The 20,277-nt window shown below is 33.8% G+C and overlaps 1 protein-coding gene and 1 non-coding gene across 12 annotated transcripts in view; both read right to left on the minus strand.

Moving 5' to 3' along the window:
* Positions 1-20,277, minus strand: part of LOC117171308 (exocyst complex component 7) — a 336,468-nt gene that overhangs the window by 232,913 nt on the left and 83,278 nt on the right. For 10 of the 11 annotated variants that reach the window (XR_004466862.1, XM_033358480.1, XM_033358484.1 and 7 more), the window contains 2 exons: positions 14,277-14,512; positions 6,001-6,189 (listed from right to left, as the gene is read on the minus strand). Coding sequence is in view for 10 of the 11 variants with exons in the window: in XM_033358480.1 (XP_033214371.1) it covers positions 6,001-6,189; positions 14,277-14,512 (425 nt within the window). In the remaining variant the exon portion in view is untranslated. The remainder of the gene's footprint in view (positions 1-6,000; positions 6,190-14,276; positions 14,513-20,277) is intronic. The other variant, XM_033358485.1, reaches the window with a different exon arrangement.
* On the minus strand, positions 17,877-17,949 carry Trnat-ugu. Its single transcript has one exon. It is a non-coding gene; the product is annotated as a tRNA-Thr (tRNA).

Here is a 20,277-nt window from a genome sequence, read left to right on the forward strand (position 1 = left end):
AGACGAGCAGATTCGATTTTGCGCAAATGATTTTTTAAGACTCTAGGGTATCAGGAAAAAGATCCACTTGCCCGTTTTTGTCGTCATTTCAGGCAAACTTTTCTTCGCTTCCCGCTCACCGTGCATATGATACCCCAAACCCGCAACGAACCCAAAAGTGTTTCAGGACTTTTCGTTTGTAATTACGAGGAACGAAAATACTCCTGGGATACCCTGTATATATTGAGATTTAAATTTATTGAATATACAGGGTGTATATTCGGCAACGGTCACTAATACAGCGTTGGCCTCCATCATACGCACTTAGGAGTTTCTATGGGGTGCTCCTGATTGGTCCGAATTATTCATTTTATAACTCAAAAACTAAAACTTCAATACATTTTTTCCAAAGAAGCTTCAGTTTATTTTTTTGTATTGAGTCATATAAGTCCGGACACCTAGTTTTGGCACACTCTGCAAAAGTTGAATTTTTCTCTATATTTATTTTTAGCTTTCATTTGTTCAAATATTCTATTACAGTATCTAAATATATTTTGATTTTTGCTAAAGCTAAACTAATTTTCCAGGATGCAATATATACCGAAAATCAATCTCGGTCTCGAAACACGATATACTTAAGGATTAGCTCTGGCAGCGGGGCGCCACTCATGGCACAAGCGAACACTTTATGCGCCTGGGAAGGAGCAAACCACCACGATGAATGTGCCAATAGTGAAAGGAATATCGGGACGGCTAATTTCCAAATGAAACAACGGGTGGTCTAGAGTATTATTTTCTCCACATTACTTCAAATATCGTAAACTCAGGATCGAGCCCAGGACTTAGATTGAGTGTCTATTATGCCTCACTCAACCTTCTGATTGTTAGAGCTCAGACCCGGTTAAGAGAAATGAAAAACTATTAAAATATTAAGGAACTTAATTTCAATATCCTGCCTTAGGTGCATTAAATAACGAAGAGACGATTAAAAAGAGATAGAAGAAAATCGGTTAATCTGTACGATTTATGTTGAGAGTTTTCGTAATTTATCATCTCTTCTTACATTCTACGGCCAAAAATACTAAAGGAAGGAGCTGCGTATTCTTTAATCGGAAAAGTGTATAGGTGAAAGTGTGGAATTGTTAATTGAAAGGTTTAAACCTATAAATAGAGAAACATTTATAATTTAACCCTTACCGTGAAACTTCACAATTCTAAAATTGAAACCATTAAAAAATGAAGAAATTATCCTCTTTTTCAATAGAAATTTTGATTTAAACGAGCTTGCGAGGTCAAAATTGTTGGAAAATTTTTCGAATACAAAATTTTCCATGTAAAAGTACAAACTTTCTATTTTGAATGTTTCCGCACAATAATTTAAAGTTGATTTTAATGGCCTACATTGTCTACAATATAGAAAAGAATCTTTTCAACGGTGAAAATGAAGGTAAATTTATTTATAACTTTAGACAATTTTGTCTAATCAATGTTTACGGCGAATCAAAATTTTTTTATTTGAATCAAAATTTATATTCGAATAATTTTAAAAGCTTTTAATTTGAAATATTCAATTCTGTTTTCAATTGCACCGCATCCCTATCGGAACTGTCTTAAATGTGAATTAGAAAAATTCCGGATGAAAACTTAAAATTTTGAAAGCTTGTGTTGAAAAATTGAGCCAACATCACAGTAGCTGCAATCCGCTCTTGATTTCCAAGTATTGAAAGTTGATTTACAAGTATTGAATGTTGTTTTCTATGAAAATTTGTCATTTTTGTATTGAATATTCAACTATTAGGTAAAAAATTCATGTCTTTGGTTAAAAACTTAATTCGTTTCTTGAAAATTTGTTTTTGTTCTTATTCAAAACTTATTTATTTGACAAAAAATATAACTATTCTATTTTTGTTTGCAAATGAATCGTTTAGTTTTGAAAATCCACGTATTTCCATAAATAAATTTATAAATACATTTAGATTTATCATTTGATTAAAAAATTCATATATTTAACTGAAATTTCAATATTTTTTAGTTGAAAATCGATGTGCAAATGAATCTTTTTGATAGTTAATTTATCTTTTGGGTTGAAAATTTAATTATTTGGTTTAGTCATTAATTTAATCAATTTTTAATTAATTAATTCATACAGTTTCAATTAATTTAAGTTTAATCATCATTTCATTTGAATTTTCATTTTTTTTGTTAAAAATTGGTTTCACTATAGTTTGAAAATTAATTGTTTTAACTGCAATTTTATTTGGAATTTTGAGTTTTTGAAAAGTTACCTCTTTCAGTTGAAAATACAACTAAATCGTTGAAAATGGATGTGTTTTGTTGAAAATTCGTCTTTTTTGTTAGTACATAGATCTTCTTGGTTAAGAAATTCTTTTTCGTTGAATATATTCATCTTTTTATTTGAAAATTCAACTATTTCTTTGAATGTTGCACTCTTGTAAATAAAACTCGGTTTTGTGAACATTCTTCTTTTTGGCTTGCAAATATGTAAAATTAGTAGAAAATAAAAATATTTGGTGACAAGTAAATGTTATTGTCCTAGGTTTCCGATATTTAAAGTATCGTCGAAAAAATAGCACTCTAGACCACCTGTTGTTGACCATCCGTTGCGGATAGAGGGTCCCTGTACCAAGGGTTTCTGCTCAATATGATTACAAAAATAAATAGGCAGTCGCGGACAATTGTCAAGGGGTGGTCCCGAAGGAATTAACCCCCAAGCGAAGGTGTGAAAACCGTGCCGAAAACTGAATGGCACCTGGGTGAGGTGTCCAGAACGGTGACTCCGGGATACCGGGCGACCTCTCAGAGTGCGCAGCCTTATCCTTGCATGCGGGGCTCTACAAGGATGGACGAACCCCTTTCCCTGCTTCTCGTGGGAACAACAATGACAACACCAAATATAGTTCTAGTAAGTGCGGTTCAAAACAACAGAACGGGCAGAGCTCCCGACAATGGGTCGGCCAACGATGCCAACCACTCTAGAGCTGGGGGAGCCAATGAAAATGGATTCAATGCGATGGATCGGCGGGATCTCGCGACCTTTAGGTGGACGGAGCAACTGAATCACGACTTGCTAGAGTGCTACGATGCGAGTGTGGCCCCTGAAAGGGGTTACATGGCACAACTGCATGTTCTATGGTGCGAGAAACACCCGGAGCTATTGCACTTTTCGCAGCAACGTCTGCACACTAAGACCAACCGCGGGCAGGAATCCAATAGAGGAAGAGTGATGCTTTATGACCCGGAGAAACATCAACACCAAGGTTTCTCTCAAACCTAAAGATCTGGCTGAAATGGATAACGAGCTTCGTGGATTTTTTTCGGCGAATCCGACCTCTGGGCTATCAATTATTGTGTGTATAATGCAGCGAGAGCTGTGGCCGATGCGAACCGTAAAACAAAACCAACGGTTGATCATAAAACCAAAAGACAAATGCATCAACTTGCCATAAAGATAGACTGGGCAAGACAGTACGCGTCCCGAATTCAGTGTGTGATTGACTACATCACATCTGGCAGGAATTTTACCGCCAAGGTTCGAAAGTTCGCGCGCGAACTCCGGACTCGTTATCACACACTTAACAAGTCAAAGCTGCTGAACATCAGGCAGCATATTGTTGAAAAAATACGGATACTATCTGACGCTAAGAGAAGTCTAGAGCGGAGGGAGAGGTGGGTCAGAGAAAATCAACAGTTTCTCTCTGACCCATCTCGACTTTTCCAAGACCCTCCAGTTACTGTTGAACACCCGCCCAAACCAGAGGAGGTCGAAGTATTTTGGAGAGAAGTCTACGAAGTACAGCATAGACTGGACGAAGACTCAGAAAATATAAATAGCTTCAAGGAGCTATGTGATGCCCTCATAACACCTAATAAAGAATGCCCAACCATCACTACCGAGGAGGTGAAAAAAGAATTAAGAGGGATGAAGAACTATTCCGCACTGGGACCAGATTGTATCAAAACCTTCTGGTGGAAGAAGTTTCCTTAAACCCATAAGCATTTGGCCCGTCTTTTCACCTCATATTTAAAGGCGGAAGAGCCGATTCCGGCGTGGTTGGTGTAAGGATGCACAATACTCCTGCCGAAAATAAGCAACTTAGCTGACCCGAAGAACTACAGGCCAATAACTTGTCTGAACACGCTTTATAAGATATTCACATCTATCCTAAATGATAGCATTATTCAAGCAATTGAACCTGTGTGGCAACAAATGTATGAACAACGAGGCTAAAAGAAAGGCGTAGCAGGATGTTGGGAGAACCTGCTCATCGATAGATGTGTCTGCAAGCATTCAGCATTCTACCAGCGTGGCCTATCGATGGCCTGGATTGATTATCAGAAAGCTTTCGATTCGACTTCCCATAGACTTAACACCTGTCCTTTGGAAATCTTAAAGGTTCATCCGCAAATAGTTAGGTGTATAGAGAGATTGATGCCGCTTTGAAAAACCAGATTTACTATCTCATCTGAAAAAAATCATGTGACAACTAACCAGGTCACCTCTCAGAGAGGTGTCTTTCAGGGCGACACCATGAGCCCACTCCTCTTTTGCCTTACATTATTGCCACTATCTCTAGCACTTCGCCATTCCGACGGGTACTTGTGCGGCAAACCTTCAGATCGAAAGTACAAGGTCACTTATGTATTTTACATGGACGATCTTAAGATCTATGCTAAAAACAAAGAGCAAATACATCTAGCTCTCGGGATTGTCGAACGATATACTAAGGAAATTGGAATGGAATTTGGTTTAGACAAATGCGCTAAGGTTTATTTGAGGCGCGGAAAACTTAAGGCATCCCTGAAGATTCTGAGATCGTTGATAGAAGCGCTATACGACATCTTTGCGCTGGAGAGACTTATATATACCTGGGCGTGCCACAGAGCCGCATTTAGGATTTGACATCTATAAAGGATACTCTACGAAGCAGGTACAAACGTCTCATCCGGCAGATTCGGTCTTCTGAACTGTCGGCGACGAACAAAGTTTCAGCAACGAACATGCTTGCCGTCCAGGTAGTACTCTATTCATTTGGAGTGGTTCTATGGACGAGGAATGAGCTCAGATCCCTGGATATTGGGGCACGAAAGGACATAAGCAAAAGCATGCATCTTAAGTCTTCTGTTTCGCGACTCTACATCTCACGCCGTCAAGGTGGTCGTGAAATATTAAATCTTGAATGTCTTCACAACAGCATTATTCTAAGTACAGCACATAGAGTCGCAAATGGAAGAGACCCTCTTCTTAAAATAATCAGGAAGCACGAAGAAGTGGGCAAAGAAGCGTTTCTGTATGAAGCAGCGGAGGCTGCTGAAACACTCGGACTTAACTTCAGTATCAGGGGTGAGCAAAATGCATCAAATCTTATCTCTCTGGAGTACTCACTACTGAAAGTCCGGATTAAGAAAGCACAATAGAAAAACTTCCGCGAACAGCTCCTCGATAAGAGGATGCACGGCATCTTCCACGGAAATGTGGAGAAATAGAGAATGTCGTGTGATCTAAATTTTGCTTTCCTTAAATCAGCCTACATACCTGGAGTCAAAATAAAAAGCTTGCGTTTTAAAAATAAAATTGAGCTTTCTACTTTTTCTATTCCGCTTTAACCCCCATCCCAGGTGGATAGAAAGGTTGTAGAAAATTAAATGAATTATAAGTAATTAGCTCTCCTGAAAACAATCTACGCGTCTTTTTTATCTTTCGTTTGTAAGCGATTCCTTAAACAATCGTAATTAAATAAATAAAATTCCAAAGATAAACTATTTTTGTGAGTTCTTTAAGACTATGCTGCAAAAAATTAAAAATATTACATTCAAAATTTTAACATTTAAAATATTACATTCAAAATATACTGAATACTGCCAATTTCTCAACTCATAACCAGAAAGTCGTAAAAATTAAAACACGGAAAAATAATTTTAAAAAAATTATTGATATACCTTAAATTATGTTCATTGTTTTAAATTTATTTACGACTATTTCGATGTTCGTGCCACGCTTACAGAATTTCACATCATAAGTGCTAGCCAATCGCGCGAGACCCCACTTTGCGTCTTCGATAAAAAGATCTTCACTTGGAAATTTTTCAGCGGCAGGAGCGGTCCAATAGTGTGATACCACCACTTTCCGGCGCCATGGGTGGCGCACCGCCACCGGAGCTAATCTTGAAGTATAGCGATATAGCCAGGAACCTGCAGTACGAATATAAATAAACTTCAAACATGTACAGTCAAAATATAATTTAGAACATATTACTAATCATAGTTATAATATGGCCAGGGAATTCTATGCAAAAAAAAGTTGTAAAATTAGACCACCTCGCGAAGAAATGATTGGTTATAACAATAACATAACAGTTTCGTGAGCGGAGAAAACGTGGGGGTAAACTTTGATTGTAACTAAAGTTCTTGTACAAGGTGCGGCACAATACGAGCATGTTTACTATCACCCTGTGACGAAATTTTGCGGCGCGTACATGCGAGCAACATGTTTAAACAAAATGTTTAATTTATAAATCAACCAAATTTATTGTTTAATGCTTATAAAAGCTATACATTTCCTTTGCAATAAGGGTGCCGTCCTGTAGGTGTAGCGCAACAGAATCACAAAGCAGAATATCATAGATGTGAAAGAGATAGAGAATCTATATTCTTTGTTATCATGAGAGTAAAAGAGATAAATAGATCTGCCCGTATCTTTTACTCTCGCTTTACACGGCCATTTTCTGCGCACATGAGAATGTGCGGAACTAGCCGGCTAGCTGTAAGCTAGCACAGTGCCTTTTGCAACATTGCAACGCGTTGGTGGGTGCCGGTTTTAGTTTTTTGAGAATCAAGAGGTACTACAAGGAGATCGCACGCCATGTATTTCGACTGTCGCCAGCTGGCGATCGCCTGTCTTCTGAGTTTTATGCCTTCCCAGATTAAATCTTTCCTTCAGTGAAAATATAAACTTATAAATTGTCGTCTGCTATGGAGTATCGTGTGTGTTTATAGGTTAAGTTTGGTTATGTAAAGAATCAGTTGATGTCACGAACGCAGTAATAATGCTTGTATAATTTATACAATAATATGAATAATGCCATTAAAACAAAAGGACGATTATAAAAACAATAGAACGCAAGTATATATATTGAAGATTTTGCGTCTAATACGTCTCTCTTTCTGTGCCCTGCTACCCGAATCACAACCCTTACAAAAACAACGCGACATTATTGTATCACTTATTATATAGGTTTTTAGCACTGACACTTTGCACAACAATTTTTTTCCTCTAAACACAAACAGGTCGCAATTACACACCGGCATTAATAGGTTATATTTATAGCTGTACCAAATTTACATCACATGTTCTCGTAGTTCCTAGAGTTTCCGCACGTAGCGTTATCATCTAAGAAGACATGAAAATTTGAGGACAGTCGATCGCGATTGTGGGCTTTTTCCACCATCCCCGCTACAGGCGTGCTATTTTGTTAATGAATTCCGATACATTTATTTAATTCAACCTTTTTATTTACCTCCTTTAATATAAATAAATAATTTTAGGATAGTCATCCCACGCGCACCGAGTGTTTGCTTCATGCACGCACGCGCTTGCCTCGCATGGCGTGCGTCGCATATGCGCCTCCATGGATGGCGCATCTGAGTGCTGATTGGAACGCACGTCGAGCGGATTAATCCGCACACATGCCTCCAGAGTGCGCGCATCCTGCGCACCACCATTTTAGGAGAAAAAAATTTTTTTATTGCAATGGGAACATTTTATGGTGGTTATCCAAATTTGTTTATTAGGCTCTTGGTTTTATTTTCAGGAATTTTACAAATTTATTAAATTTCAATCTTATGTTTATTATTCAATTTTTTAAATGCAAATATAAATTATGTTATCAAATAAGGTTCTATATTAAAGTATAAATTACTTTATAGCATTTTTACTAATTAATAGCAGAAGTAATACAAATAATAATCAACAGTAAAATTGTTACTAATAGATCTAAAAGATAGTTACAAATTATAAGAATAATAAGTAACAATATTAGATAGATAGAAGTTTTATTTTCGACCTGCTGGCCCTGAAAAATTGCCTTGCTTACTAAAATGAAAATAAGCTGGCACCATTTTACCAATGACTACTACATATATTAGATCGTTATTGATAAAATGGTGCCAGCTTGTTTTTATTTTAGCAACCAAGGCAATTTTTCAGGGCCAGCAGGTAGAAAATAAAAATTTTATCTATCTAATATTGTTACTTATTATTTTTATAATTGGTAACTTATCTTTTAGATTTATTAGTAACAATTTTACTGTTGATTATTATTTGTATTACTTCTACTATTGATTAGTAAAAATTCTATAAAGTAATTTTTATTTTATTATAGAACTTTTATTGATTACATAATTTACATTTGCATTTAAAAAATTGAATAATAAACATAAGATTGAAATTTAAGAAACTTGCAAAATTCCTGAAATTAAACCAAGAACCTAACGACCAAATTTGGATAACCACCATAAAATGTTCCCATTGCAATAAAAAAAAATTTTCTCCTAAAATTAAAAAAAAAAATTCTTTTCCTTTCTAGACAAAAATAAAAAGGGGAAAGAAAGATGAGAAGGTAACCAACCAAATGCCCTTTCTTCTCTCTTTTATTTATTTCGCACTTCTTATTTTTAACATTATCAAATCACAATAAAAAAAAACATTTGTAAATAACAACCACCAACGTTTCGGCACTTATACAGCATCCTTATCAAGGCAAAAAATTTTAAATAAAATTTTAAGCTTGGTTTTATTTTCAGGAATTCTGCACATTAACTTGATTATCGGACGTTAAGTAGGATTTTAAATTTGATTTGGATATCAGTTAAATTTCCTAAATTAGAATTTAAAAATGCCAAAAATTCATAATGTTGACAATTGTTTGTTTGCAAGAGTAAACACTCGCTTGTAAATAATTATAGCAATATCAAAATGATGCAGTGACAATCTTAACCTCTAACTCAGAATAATGGATGCCAAATTGAAAAGGATTGGAATCATTATTGAACGTAGGATGACGCCAATATTTTGAAACTTGGACCAAATAAATTGTAGAAAACTCATTAAAATTTTTAAAATTTTTGGTATAAAACGTTATCGAATATTTTTAAGTTTCTTGCAATCTAAGAATGCTGCACTTTTAAACAAGTTTGATTTGAAATTCTTGAATGTTTTTAGATTTCAATATTTTAAATATTCAATTTTTAATATTTAAAATGATTTGGTTTGTCTATGCCTCATCTTAAGATCATAAATTCATAAACTCTCATATAACAGTATGGACATTTTTCTACGTTTTAGCATATCAAAAAATCTAAGTGTATTTTTTAATTAAAATTTTTTTTGAAACTTGGTTGAAAATGCCAAAATTAAAAAAATTATTAAGTTTAAAATTAGGCGACTGATGAGCCTGAATTTAAAAATATTTTTTAAGTTTCTGAATTTTTACTTATTCAAATCAAATCGCAACAAGATTAAAAATGTACATTTTTCATACTTCAATTTCACAAGGCATAATTTTAAAATAAACAAAGTTACAAGATTCTGAAACCATATTGTACAATTCTGAATGCTTTATTTAGAAGAAGTGTCTAGATAGCTTGTAATTTTTTCACATATATAACTGGACGTTTGAACTCAAAATAGCTGGTTTTAAAGGTTTTAATTATATATTTAAAATGCTCATTGTTCAGAAAACTTCCAATTTAAATGGTTTAATTTGCCATTTAATTTTATTAACGTCAAATAAGAAAGGTTTAGCTTTGAAAACTTTAACTTTGAGTTTTATTCCGTTCTTCTATTCTGTGTACATTTTTTTAACTAGGAAATTATTCCATATTTGTTCTTCAATTTATGTGGTTACCTTGTGAATAAAAAAAGAATTCACTGTTCAATTTCGAAAGTTGAGTTAGTAAAACAGTTTTTTATTATAGTACGAATTTTTGTTTAAATAATGGCGATGAATTAAAAATTGAGACCTCTTCCTCATAAAATAATCGTTTATCTCTAATAGTGTTATTTAATTGTTTAACTTTATTCAATTAATTACAACCTTGCATTTTTTTAAATAATAAAATAATACTTCAATCGCTTTTCTCAACTTTCACGTTTTTAAAATATTCGTTTAATTTTTGGTAATCTTGTAAAAATTATCTATCAAATTTTTATTTACTTTCTTTCGTAATATATACTGTTTAAAACTGATATTATTTCTAAAAAAGTGAATAGCTGTTTTAATATAATTCCCGCCATACGAAAGTGCTGCCGTCACGTGCCAAATTCCAAGTACCCGATTGAAAACAATTGCAAATGCAAAATGCTTAATCGTTTTCAATCGATTTAGCACAATTAAGTAACACGATTCGGAACGATTGAGATATTAGTTCTATCGTTTCTTATTGATCTCAATTGGTTATTTCTAGAAGGGAGGTCAATAATTTTATGAAACTGAATAACAGATAAGATAAAAAAAACCTTCAGTAAATAAAAATTAAAGTTTAATTATAAGCTGTTATCTTCTAATCAACAATGGATCTATATATTATGATAAACAAAAAAGGTCAATAAATTTCGCTAATAAAAGAGGTTAAAATAAGTTTAATATAATAAGATTATATAATAAAATAATTAATAATATAATAATATTCGTGCGCTTAATGCGTACACTTTAACTGCATTTTTTCAAAAATCATAAGTATTATAACTTAAATCGAAAACTGTGATTTAAATTTCTGAGGAATTACAACCATAAATTGTAACTAAAATTTTTTTCAATTCGTTTTTAAAGAAGGTTCTCAATGCACCTACGACTTTGACGATTGCATTCTGATTAAGAACCTCGCAGTTCGCGCTCGATACTTTGTGTCCATTTGAAAAACTTTATCAAGATAATTCGTAATTCTTGTTGAAATCTACTCAAAACAGCGTTTTAAGCTTAAGGATCTGTTTAAAAAAATGGCATAATTTTGAAAATCATCCAACTTTTTGAACTTTTGTCTAATCAAGAAACTGCATGAGAATCGTTTCGAAATACATATATTTTATACCCAGTAGAAATTTGTATCCATCGGGTACTTGGAATTTGACACGTGACAGCAGCACTTTCGTATCGCGGGAATGATTTAAAATCAGTTATTGACTTTTTTGGAATATCAATTTTAAAAAGTTTATATCGCGAAAGAAAGTAAATAAGAATTTTCTACATAATTTTTACCAGATGAAAGTGGTGCTACGATACAAAATGTGCTAATTGTATTATACATTGTAAATATAAAATCAGATACGCGATAAAAATAAAAAAGTTGATTTTATATTAGTGAAAGCAGCAAAATTGTTTGGATTTTCTTATTATGCGCTGTTGGATTATTTATTGTTGTGAACATTTTATAAAGGGTTATAGGTTTTTAAATCGGCTTGATCATTAATTGAATCAATTAAGTAATTGAAAAACACTATTACAGATAAAAGATTATTTTATCAGGAAAAGGACTTAATTTGTAATTCATCGCCATTATTAATACATGAACTCATCCTATAATAAAAAAACTTTTCGAAAACTTTCTGAACTGCACAGTGAATTTATTTTTTTTATTCACAAGGTAGCCACTAAAATTAAAGAAAAAATTCGGAATAGTCTCCTGCTTAAAAAGATGTACAGACAATAGAAGAACAGAGTAAAACTCAAAGTTTAAGTTTTCAAATCTGAACCTTTTTTAATTAACGTTCATAAGAAGTCGAAAAACGTCCACACGGAAACATACAATTTTATGAAATTCTCAAAGTGACAACTGGATATAAAGAACAAAAATAAACTTTTTTTCATACTATGAAATACAAAATTTGACTAAAATCACAGAAATATGTGGCCATTAATCACAATTTTTCAGGAAGAAGAGAATATACAAAATGAATGCTTATGGAAGGAAAGCCACTTGTTCCGATGAATTCCGCACGTATTCAATTCAATTTTGAACCTAATGAAACCTAAATAAATCTAATACTATACAATTAATAATTTCAAACCTTTAAAATTCAAATATTTTATGATTAAGCATTGCAAACCAAATTATTTGAAATATTCAAAATTGAATATTTTAAATATTTAAAACGAGAAATTTTCAATAATTTTAAATCAAACTTATTTATAAATTCATAATTGTTACATTCCAAGAAACTTGAAAGGATTGGATAAGTTTTTCCACTAAAAATTTAATGAGTTATTAGGCAGTCTGATAAGCACCTGAAAATTCTAAGAGATGGCATTAGTATTCACTAATGTGAACCCTTTTCGTCGAGCTTGATCCTTCAAATGTTGCCTGTCAAAACTTCAGCCATTTATGTTTACGCATTTACAAGTTACAGCACTGAGTTTTGATCAAACACTACTATCTTCGCAAGAAAACGATATCCGAGACCAAGGCCAAGCTGGATAAGTATTACCCGGACTCTGCACCGTCGATTGGAACGATTCATAAGTGGTTTACCGAGTTTCGTTGTGGCCGCACGAGCACAGTTGATGCTAAACGATCTGGGCGCCCAAAAGAGGTCACTACACCAGAAAATGTCGAAAAAATCCATGATATGATGTTGAATGATCCCAAAATGAAATTGAGAGAGGTAGCTAATGCTGTAGGCATATCATTGGAACGTGTGGGCAATATCGTGCATTCAGTTTAAGGCATTGAAAAAGCTCTGCGCGCGATGGGTGCCGCGTTTGCTCACAGTGGACCAAAATCGAATTCGTGTGACAACTTTCCAGCAGAATTTGACATTATTTTCGCGTAAGCCGACCGAGTTTTTGCGCCGATTCATAACCATGAATGAAACCTGGATCCACTACTACACTCCTGAGTCAACGCAACAGGCAAAACAGTGGGTTCCACCGGGCCAAAGTGCTCCGAAGCGTCCAAAAACGCAACAATGGGTCGGAAAGGTTATGGCCTCCGTATTTTGGGATGCACATGGCATAATATTCGTGAACTATCTTGAAAAAGGTAAAACCGTAACCGGAGCATACTATTCATCATTATTGGACCGATTGAAAGTCGATATCGATGAAAAACGACCGCATTTGAAGAAGAAAAAACCGCTTTATCAACACGACAATGCGCCTGTTCATTCAAGCTTAGTTGCACAAGCAAAATTGCATGAAATCGGCTTCGAATTGATTCCTCAGCCACAGTATTCACCAGACATGGCCCCCAGCGACTATTACTTGTTCCCTAACCTGAAGAGATGGCTCACCGGTAAGCGTTTTTATGTCAAATGAGGAGCTCATAGCTGAAACTGAGGCGTATTTTGGAGACCTTCCGATCGAGTACTTTTCGGACGGTATCAAAAAGTTAGAAAATCGTTGGACTCGCTGTATCGACCTAAAAGGAGAGTATGTTGAAAAATAAAACCGACTTTGGCCAAAAAAACGTCTCCGTGTTTCATTTTTCAGGGACTTATCAGACTGCCTAGTACCTATAATTTATTTAGTCTGAGTTTCAAAATATTGGCGCCATCCTACCTTATGTAATGTTTCCAATCGTTTTCAATTGGATATCCATTATCCTGAGTTAGAGGTTAAGTTTTCACTACAGAATTTTTATTTTGCCTCAATTATTTACAAGCAGTTTTTCACTCTGTCAAACAAACAAATTTTAAGAATATGAATTTAATAAGAAGTAAATAAGCGTTTTACAATAATATACCCGCTATATCAAACTGCCTACTTGATAATCATACTATATCACTGTCACGTCGTTAAACGGTATGATTTTTACATGTTTTTAACCCATATACTTTTGACTTTTCATTTGCTATACCGCCTGAACAAAACGCCTATTTTTTGTAGTTAAAGCTTTGGTTAATTTACGAAAAATTGAATTTCTAACCAATAAACACGTGCGCGTCATGTGTATTACAAACAAAAACTGCAGAGGGCGTATTGCAGACAAGTGCATTTACTCAATTTAAGGGGATTGGAAACAATTGACACAATAAGCAATAATTTAAACCGATTTAACTATTGATTACTCTTAATCGTTGATAATCGTGTCCAATCGATTATGTCTAGGAGGGATGCAATCTCATGCAAATATATGCAATCATTTTTAATCCCATGCAAATTATGCAATCTTGTAATCTGCTGTAACCTAGTGTACACCAAATCCCCGAGTAACTATAACCTTTCCACAACAATTACAAAAATATATATTTTGTCACTAGTAGCAAAAATAACATTTCTACTTACTATGTTGTTGGGACTGAAGATTCCCAGTCTCATTGTATACAGGAAGAATTGTCCGGCGAAGCGTAGCCAATCGTTCTTCTAAAGAAGAAATAATAGCCACCATATTACTTGTAAGTCGCTGACTTCGGTTTTGTGCATCTTTCAAAGCTTCTAAACCAGTATTTTCAGCTTCTAATTTACATTCAATTTCAAACCTTCTTTCAGAAGTCTCGCCTTCCGTTACGTACATTTTACAGCTGAAATTACGGAGAACTTAGAAATATAAAGCACATCATCAAAATCAAAATACATATAGATTCATTCAAAATTGATACGCAGAAATCTTCATATAAATACTGCCGTGCAAACTAAGAAGATACAGAAGTGAAATTATTATGAAAAAGAAGTTTTCTATATTAACACGTTCATGAGAGAAAGCTGCATCCAACTGCATTAATTAAAATTATTAACAGTTTTTTTTCTTAAGAAGCGTATTTAAAAAATAAGGAAGTCGAAAAAGTTTAGGAATAGAAGAAAAAAAATATACGAAAAGCACTTAGTGGGTAACTAAATTTGTATAGAGCATTTAATAAATTGTCAGAATATAAGAGAAAAAGATACAAAGAGCGATTTATTTTATTTTTTATTTTGCCTAGCAAATGGGACGGAGCGCGCTTCGTATTTACAAACTAAAACTATAATTTTTCCTTACGTATGTTTTTATGTTGTAAAGTAGCTCAAGTATTGATGTGAAATTCAAAGGAAATATATCTCAGCTAGATGCGACTATGCAGCAAACTAGGACGAAAAGGTCGGACACCTCACTCTGTTGCTCAGTACTCGAGAAGAAAAAATCGCAGAATAATAATTTATAAATAATTAGAGCTGTATAAATTAATTATCTTGACTTCGGAGAGATTCTAAGTTGCAATATATTATGAAAGAATATTCTCGATTCAGCGGTTTCATCTCAAAAGTTAAAATGTCAATAAAATTATTTATTTCAGAATAAAAACTTCTGAAAAATCGCGTGCAAATGTCAAAAGCGTTGACTGAATCAATTTTTTACTGCACAACAAAGAGACGAATCCTTAAGTCGTCATTCAGTATTTATAGTTTAAAATGTATAATTAAATAAGGGAGATCATCCTTTTAGAATTTTTGTTCGAATTTACAAATTCTAAACACTGGACGTCATAAGTCGTTAAAAATTGAATCAAAAATTTCATGAAAGTCTCCCTTAACACTTATTTACTGAATTTTTAATCACTAAAGATGCCCAGTATCCAGAATTTGCAAATCATAGAAAATATTTAAAAATGTAATTTTTATGCAAACGCACCCTTACAGATGATTTTTATTTTGTAGTTAAAACCGTTCGCATCATTTTGTCGTTACGCTAAGAAATTGGCTAGTGCGATAATTTTTGTTAGCATAAATTCTATAAATTATCATTGAATTCATGGTTATGAACCAAATTTTTAATCATGGTCTCATATTTTTCGAGCACCCAAGATTCTTTCTTCCGTCCCCTTGGCATTCTAAACTCACCTGTCATTCGACTTAGATAAAACAGAGTTGCGCCACGCAGTGATAAGTTAAAATTCCCCTGAATCTCACAGTAAAGGCACGGTTTCGCTGTTCGTCCGTCGCTTGTAGACTTTTACGGGGCGAAAGCGAACCAACCACCGAAACGAAGTCCATAAATGTCCATAAATACGAAAAACGTCAAAGCCAAGGACCCCCACCCACCCATTCTGATCAACTGGATTCCGCCAACTGACAGAAAATCTCCATCACATTCCCAATAAGTAGATCAGCCATCTCAGTCGCTGGCTCTAGTGTCGTTTGCTCAACCCCAAGGCAGCAATCCCCCCCCCCCCCGCCACCCCACCTTAAGATCTGAACTCGCAATACCCACCTGTCTAAAATAAGACGCCAAATCTCAATGCAAACAGTCTTACCAAAACATGTTCCTGCTGAATTTTGAGATCATATTGCTTTTCCATTTATAAGATAGTTTCTCTCTCCTATTTAGTTGAATAGTTTTGTATCCGCTTTAATCCACAGCCTGACCTCAAATTGCCGACCAACGTCAAGTCTGAGAGAAAAGTTAACACTTTTCATCCCATCTCCTTCTCAGAACGATACCCTTATAAACAATACCTCCTTTGCTCAGAGTATACGTTACACTGATCGAAAAAATTACTCTTACTTCTGGGAGCGAATAGATACCCAATGGCGACCATGAAACAACGAACTCCAATACGGACTCCTTGGTTCTCGAACATGGAGTTCGACTTAAGGGAGCACCCTCGCCCTAGTAATAATCGTCAGAGCACGGGCTCCTCTCCAAATAATTCTCCTCTCCTCGCGTTTAGACCGTGAAGTTAAGCCTCAGTGAGGGAAATCTATACCTTCTGGGATACCCGTCCCTCAGAAAAACTCAAGGCGCTGTGGGAATAACCTCCTTATCAATATACAGCAGTGTGCAGGAAGCCCTCCCATTGAACACAACTTAGGCCTTGCGGGAAATCCCCCCTCTCCATGAATGCTCCAACCCCTGTAGAAAATCTACCCCCTGTGGACAGCCCCCCTCTTAGACAAAATCAAAACCCTGTAGCAAACATTCCCCTCATCAATTTTCAGCATCCTGCAGGAAACCTACCCCTTAAACAAAATCAAGGTACTGTGAGAATCACGCTCCATGTAAATCTACACACTCCCGTCAAATACAGAACTAAGAGTTTAACTAACATTATTAACATCGCCACCCATGCACAACAACCAACCCCTACTGGAAATGAAGGCCTCTTGGGAAACTTTCAAGCTGTAAAGAATGAGACGCCTGCGGAAAAACCACCGGATGTAAATAATCATCCCCTTGCAAATAATTCTCTCTACCTTTGGGAAAACAAATGCGAGCGATAAAAAAATTCTTCAGGACGAAATTCATGTAAATAGTCGTCTCCTGTAAATAATTCCCCCATTCCTTGGCGAATCAACTCTTTGGTGTTATATCTACCCCCGAACGACATCCACTCCTTGAGACAAGTCACATGTTCAAAAAAATCATCCCCCTGCAAACATTCCACTCTCCCCATTGAAAATAAACCCCATATCGTAAATTAACACACTATATGACTGAAGAAAAATGATAAGTAGAAGAATTACTATATAATAATCCTTTTTTATTACGCGAAATTAATTGAAAACGCGAGAAAAATAAGTTCTAAAAAATTCACTGCAGGCTGGGTTTGAACCAACAACCTCCTCATTATATGTGAGGGGCGCTACCAATTGTGCCACCGCACCACCAACGGTGAAAATTTTAGAACTTGTATTACCTTAATTTCTATCGAAATTATTTTTCGAAGATATTATTTTAAGGCCAGTTGTCAATTTTAAATTTTTGAAACAAAGTTATAGAAACAGAGTTCCGGTTAGACTGGTTAATTAGATAGAATATTATTTTAGAGGCCAAATACCCGTAATTTTGATATTAGCAAGACAGAGGTATCTGTATTGTACGGTTGATAATTACAAGAATTACTATATAATAATACGTTTTTATTACGCGAAATTAATTGCAAACGCGAGAAAAATAAGTTCTGAAAAACTCACTGCGAGCTGGGTTTGAACCAACAACCTCCTCATTACATGTGAGGGGCGCTACCAATTGCGCCACCGCAGCACCAACGGTGAAAAATTTAGAACTTGTATTTCCTTAATTTCGATCGAAATTATTTTTCGTAGATGATATTATTTTAAGGCCAGGTGTCAATTTTAAGTTTTTGAAAAGGTTTTGTGGTTGTTGGTTCAAACCCAGCCCGCAGTGCATTTTTTAGAACTTATTTTTCTTGCGTTTTCAATTAATTTCGCGTAATGAAAAATGATTATGATATAGTAGTTCTTCTACTTACCAACCGTACAATACAGAGACCTCTGGTGTACTAACATCAAAATCACTGGTATTTGGCCTCTAAAATAATATTCTCTTAATGAATTATAAATAAATAATTATAGAAACGTATACGTATGGTTCTAGGTGATGAATTAAAACAAATATTCCAAGCACAAATTTTTTCAAGGGATAGAAGTTTTGAAGAACTGCAACAAATGGTTTTTATGAAGTACAATTTAAAAAGAATAAACTTCGAATACTAACAGGAGCAAAGTTTAATACATTTTTATTTTTTTCCGAATATAAGTAACGCATGTATATTTTTTAAATTAAAAATAAAAGTATTGAAAAATTATGTTTATTTTAACTTTTAACCTTGTTTTTCTAAACAATAATAGGGCCGCTACGCGGGGCACATTCTCCTTTAATTCATACATTTAAATTACATTTTTTAAATCTCATAAGTATTATAACTGAAATCAACAACTGTGATTTACACTTAGTTTGTATCTAACTGAAAAATATCACAAAAATAGTTTTTCAATATATTTGACATGTTGTGAAATCTTTGAATAAAATGTTAGAATTTATCAGAAAAATATTTGTTTCTATTTTTTGAAAATTTTCAAAATTGTAAGAAGTATACAACTTTTCTAATTGTCATCGAAATTGAAAAGTTCACCTTTCAAAAACCAAGTATTTCATTTTTTTAAATAGAACTTTACGTAAAAACTGTATTTGATTTTTTTTTTTTCATAAATTTAGTTTTTCTTTCAAAACTGCATACAAGTGTGCCGAATACTAATAAAAGTGAGCAATATTCAAAGTTATCAATTTATAAATAGACCAATTTCATCAACAAAATAAAAATTATATAGAAATTCTTTTAGTGAAGTCTTTGCTTTGATTTGATATAAAAAAGCTAGTTTTCATCAAATTGATGATAAAAACTTTACAAACAATTAAAACCTAGAATTTTCCGACTTCGGATAATTTTTATCTGTTGACGGGACAGCTTTTTCTGGAGAAAGCGTACAAATTATTTTTCTGTGCATTTAAATTTCTAAGGCACATCAAATTTGTACGATTACCTCTGTTTCCATGTATTTCATCATTTATTTTTAAAAACTGGTTTTATATAAAAAAAATCCGAATATAAATAGCGTATTTCACAAAATAAATTTTTTTCTCAGCAACCTTTCTTAAAAAATCATTATTTGAAAAAGAAAATCGACCAAAAATTTCCCAAATTCCTCAAAGTTTCCATTTCCGGAGAAATAAAATCCGTATATTTTTTAAATGAAAATATTAACACGTGCCAGCGGGCACTTCAAAATCCCATTTAATTAACATGGGCAAATTTCCGAAAAATTGAATGCATATTGCAGAGTTTCATCGAAACGTAACAAACTTTGTAGGGATTGAAGAGGAGTGTCTAGGAAATAAAATCATTTTACCAATATTTACCATGACTTTTTAAACAAGTTTCAATTGTTTAAACAATTATTTATTCCCAAAAAATTTAACAAAATAATCGTATTTTCAGATTTAAATACAATATTTTGACATTGTTTGAAGTAGTCGAATTGTCTAAAAACATTATTTAATTTTTTAAACAATTATTTATTGTTTATTTTCAAAATTTCTAAAAATTGAGCCAGAGAAGTAAATTTTTTTTAATTGTCATCATACGCTACTTTTTGTTGAATAATTACATCATTAAGAATTCAGTGATTAGAGTTTATCCACACTGTGAAATTTCTTCGACCGTTATTATCAGGTAAATTTATGCACAATACAATTTTTTTAAATACAATTTGTTAATTTTTTCCAATGTATTACATATTATTAAAAAATTTTAAATTAGGTGATCTATTACCTTGAAGAAGACCTGCAACTAGGTTGAAACGTACGTCGGTTATATCAATTAAAATTGACGATTAAAGATTCATTGATATCTGAATCCATTGTTATATATATATATATATATCACTCCTGAAAACCCGGATTAAGAAGGCACAAGAGAAAAACTTTCGTGAACAGCTCCTAGATAAGAGGATGCACGGTATCTTTCACAGAAATGTGAAGGATCAGTCAATGTCTTGTGAGCTAACGTTT

The sequence above is a fragment of the Belonocnema kinseyi genome, chromosome 4, assembly GCF_010883055.1.
Source record: "Belonocnema kinseyi isolate 2016_QV_RU_SX_M_011 chromosome 4, B_treatae_v1, whole genome shotgun sequence".
NCBI lineage: Eukaryota > Metazoa > Arthropoda > Insecta > Hymenoptera > Cynipidae > Belonocnema > Belonocnema kinseyi.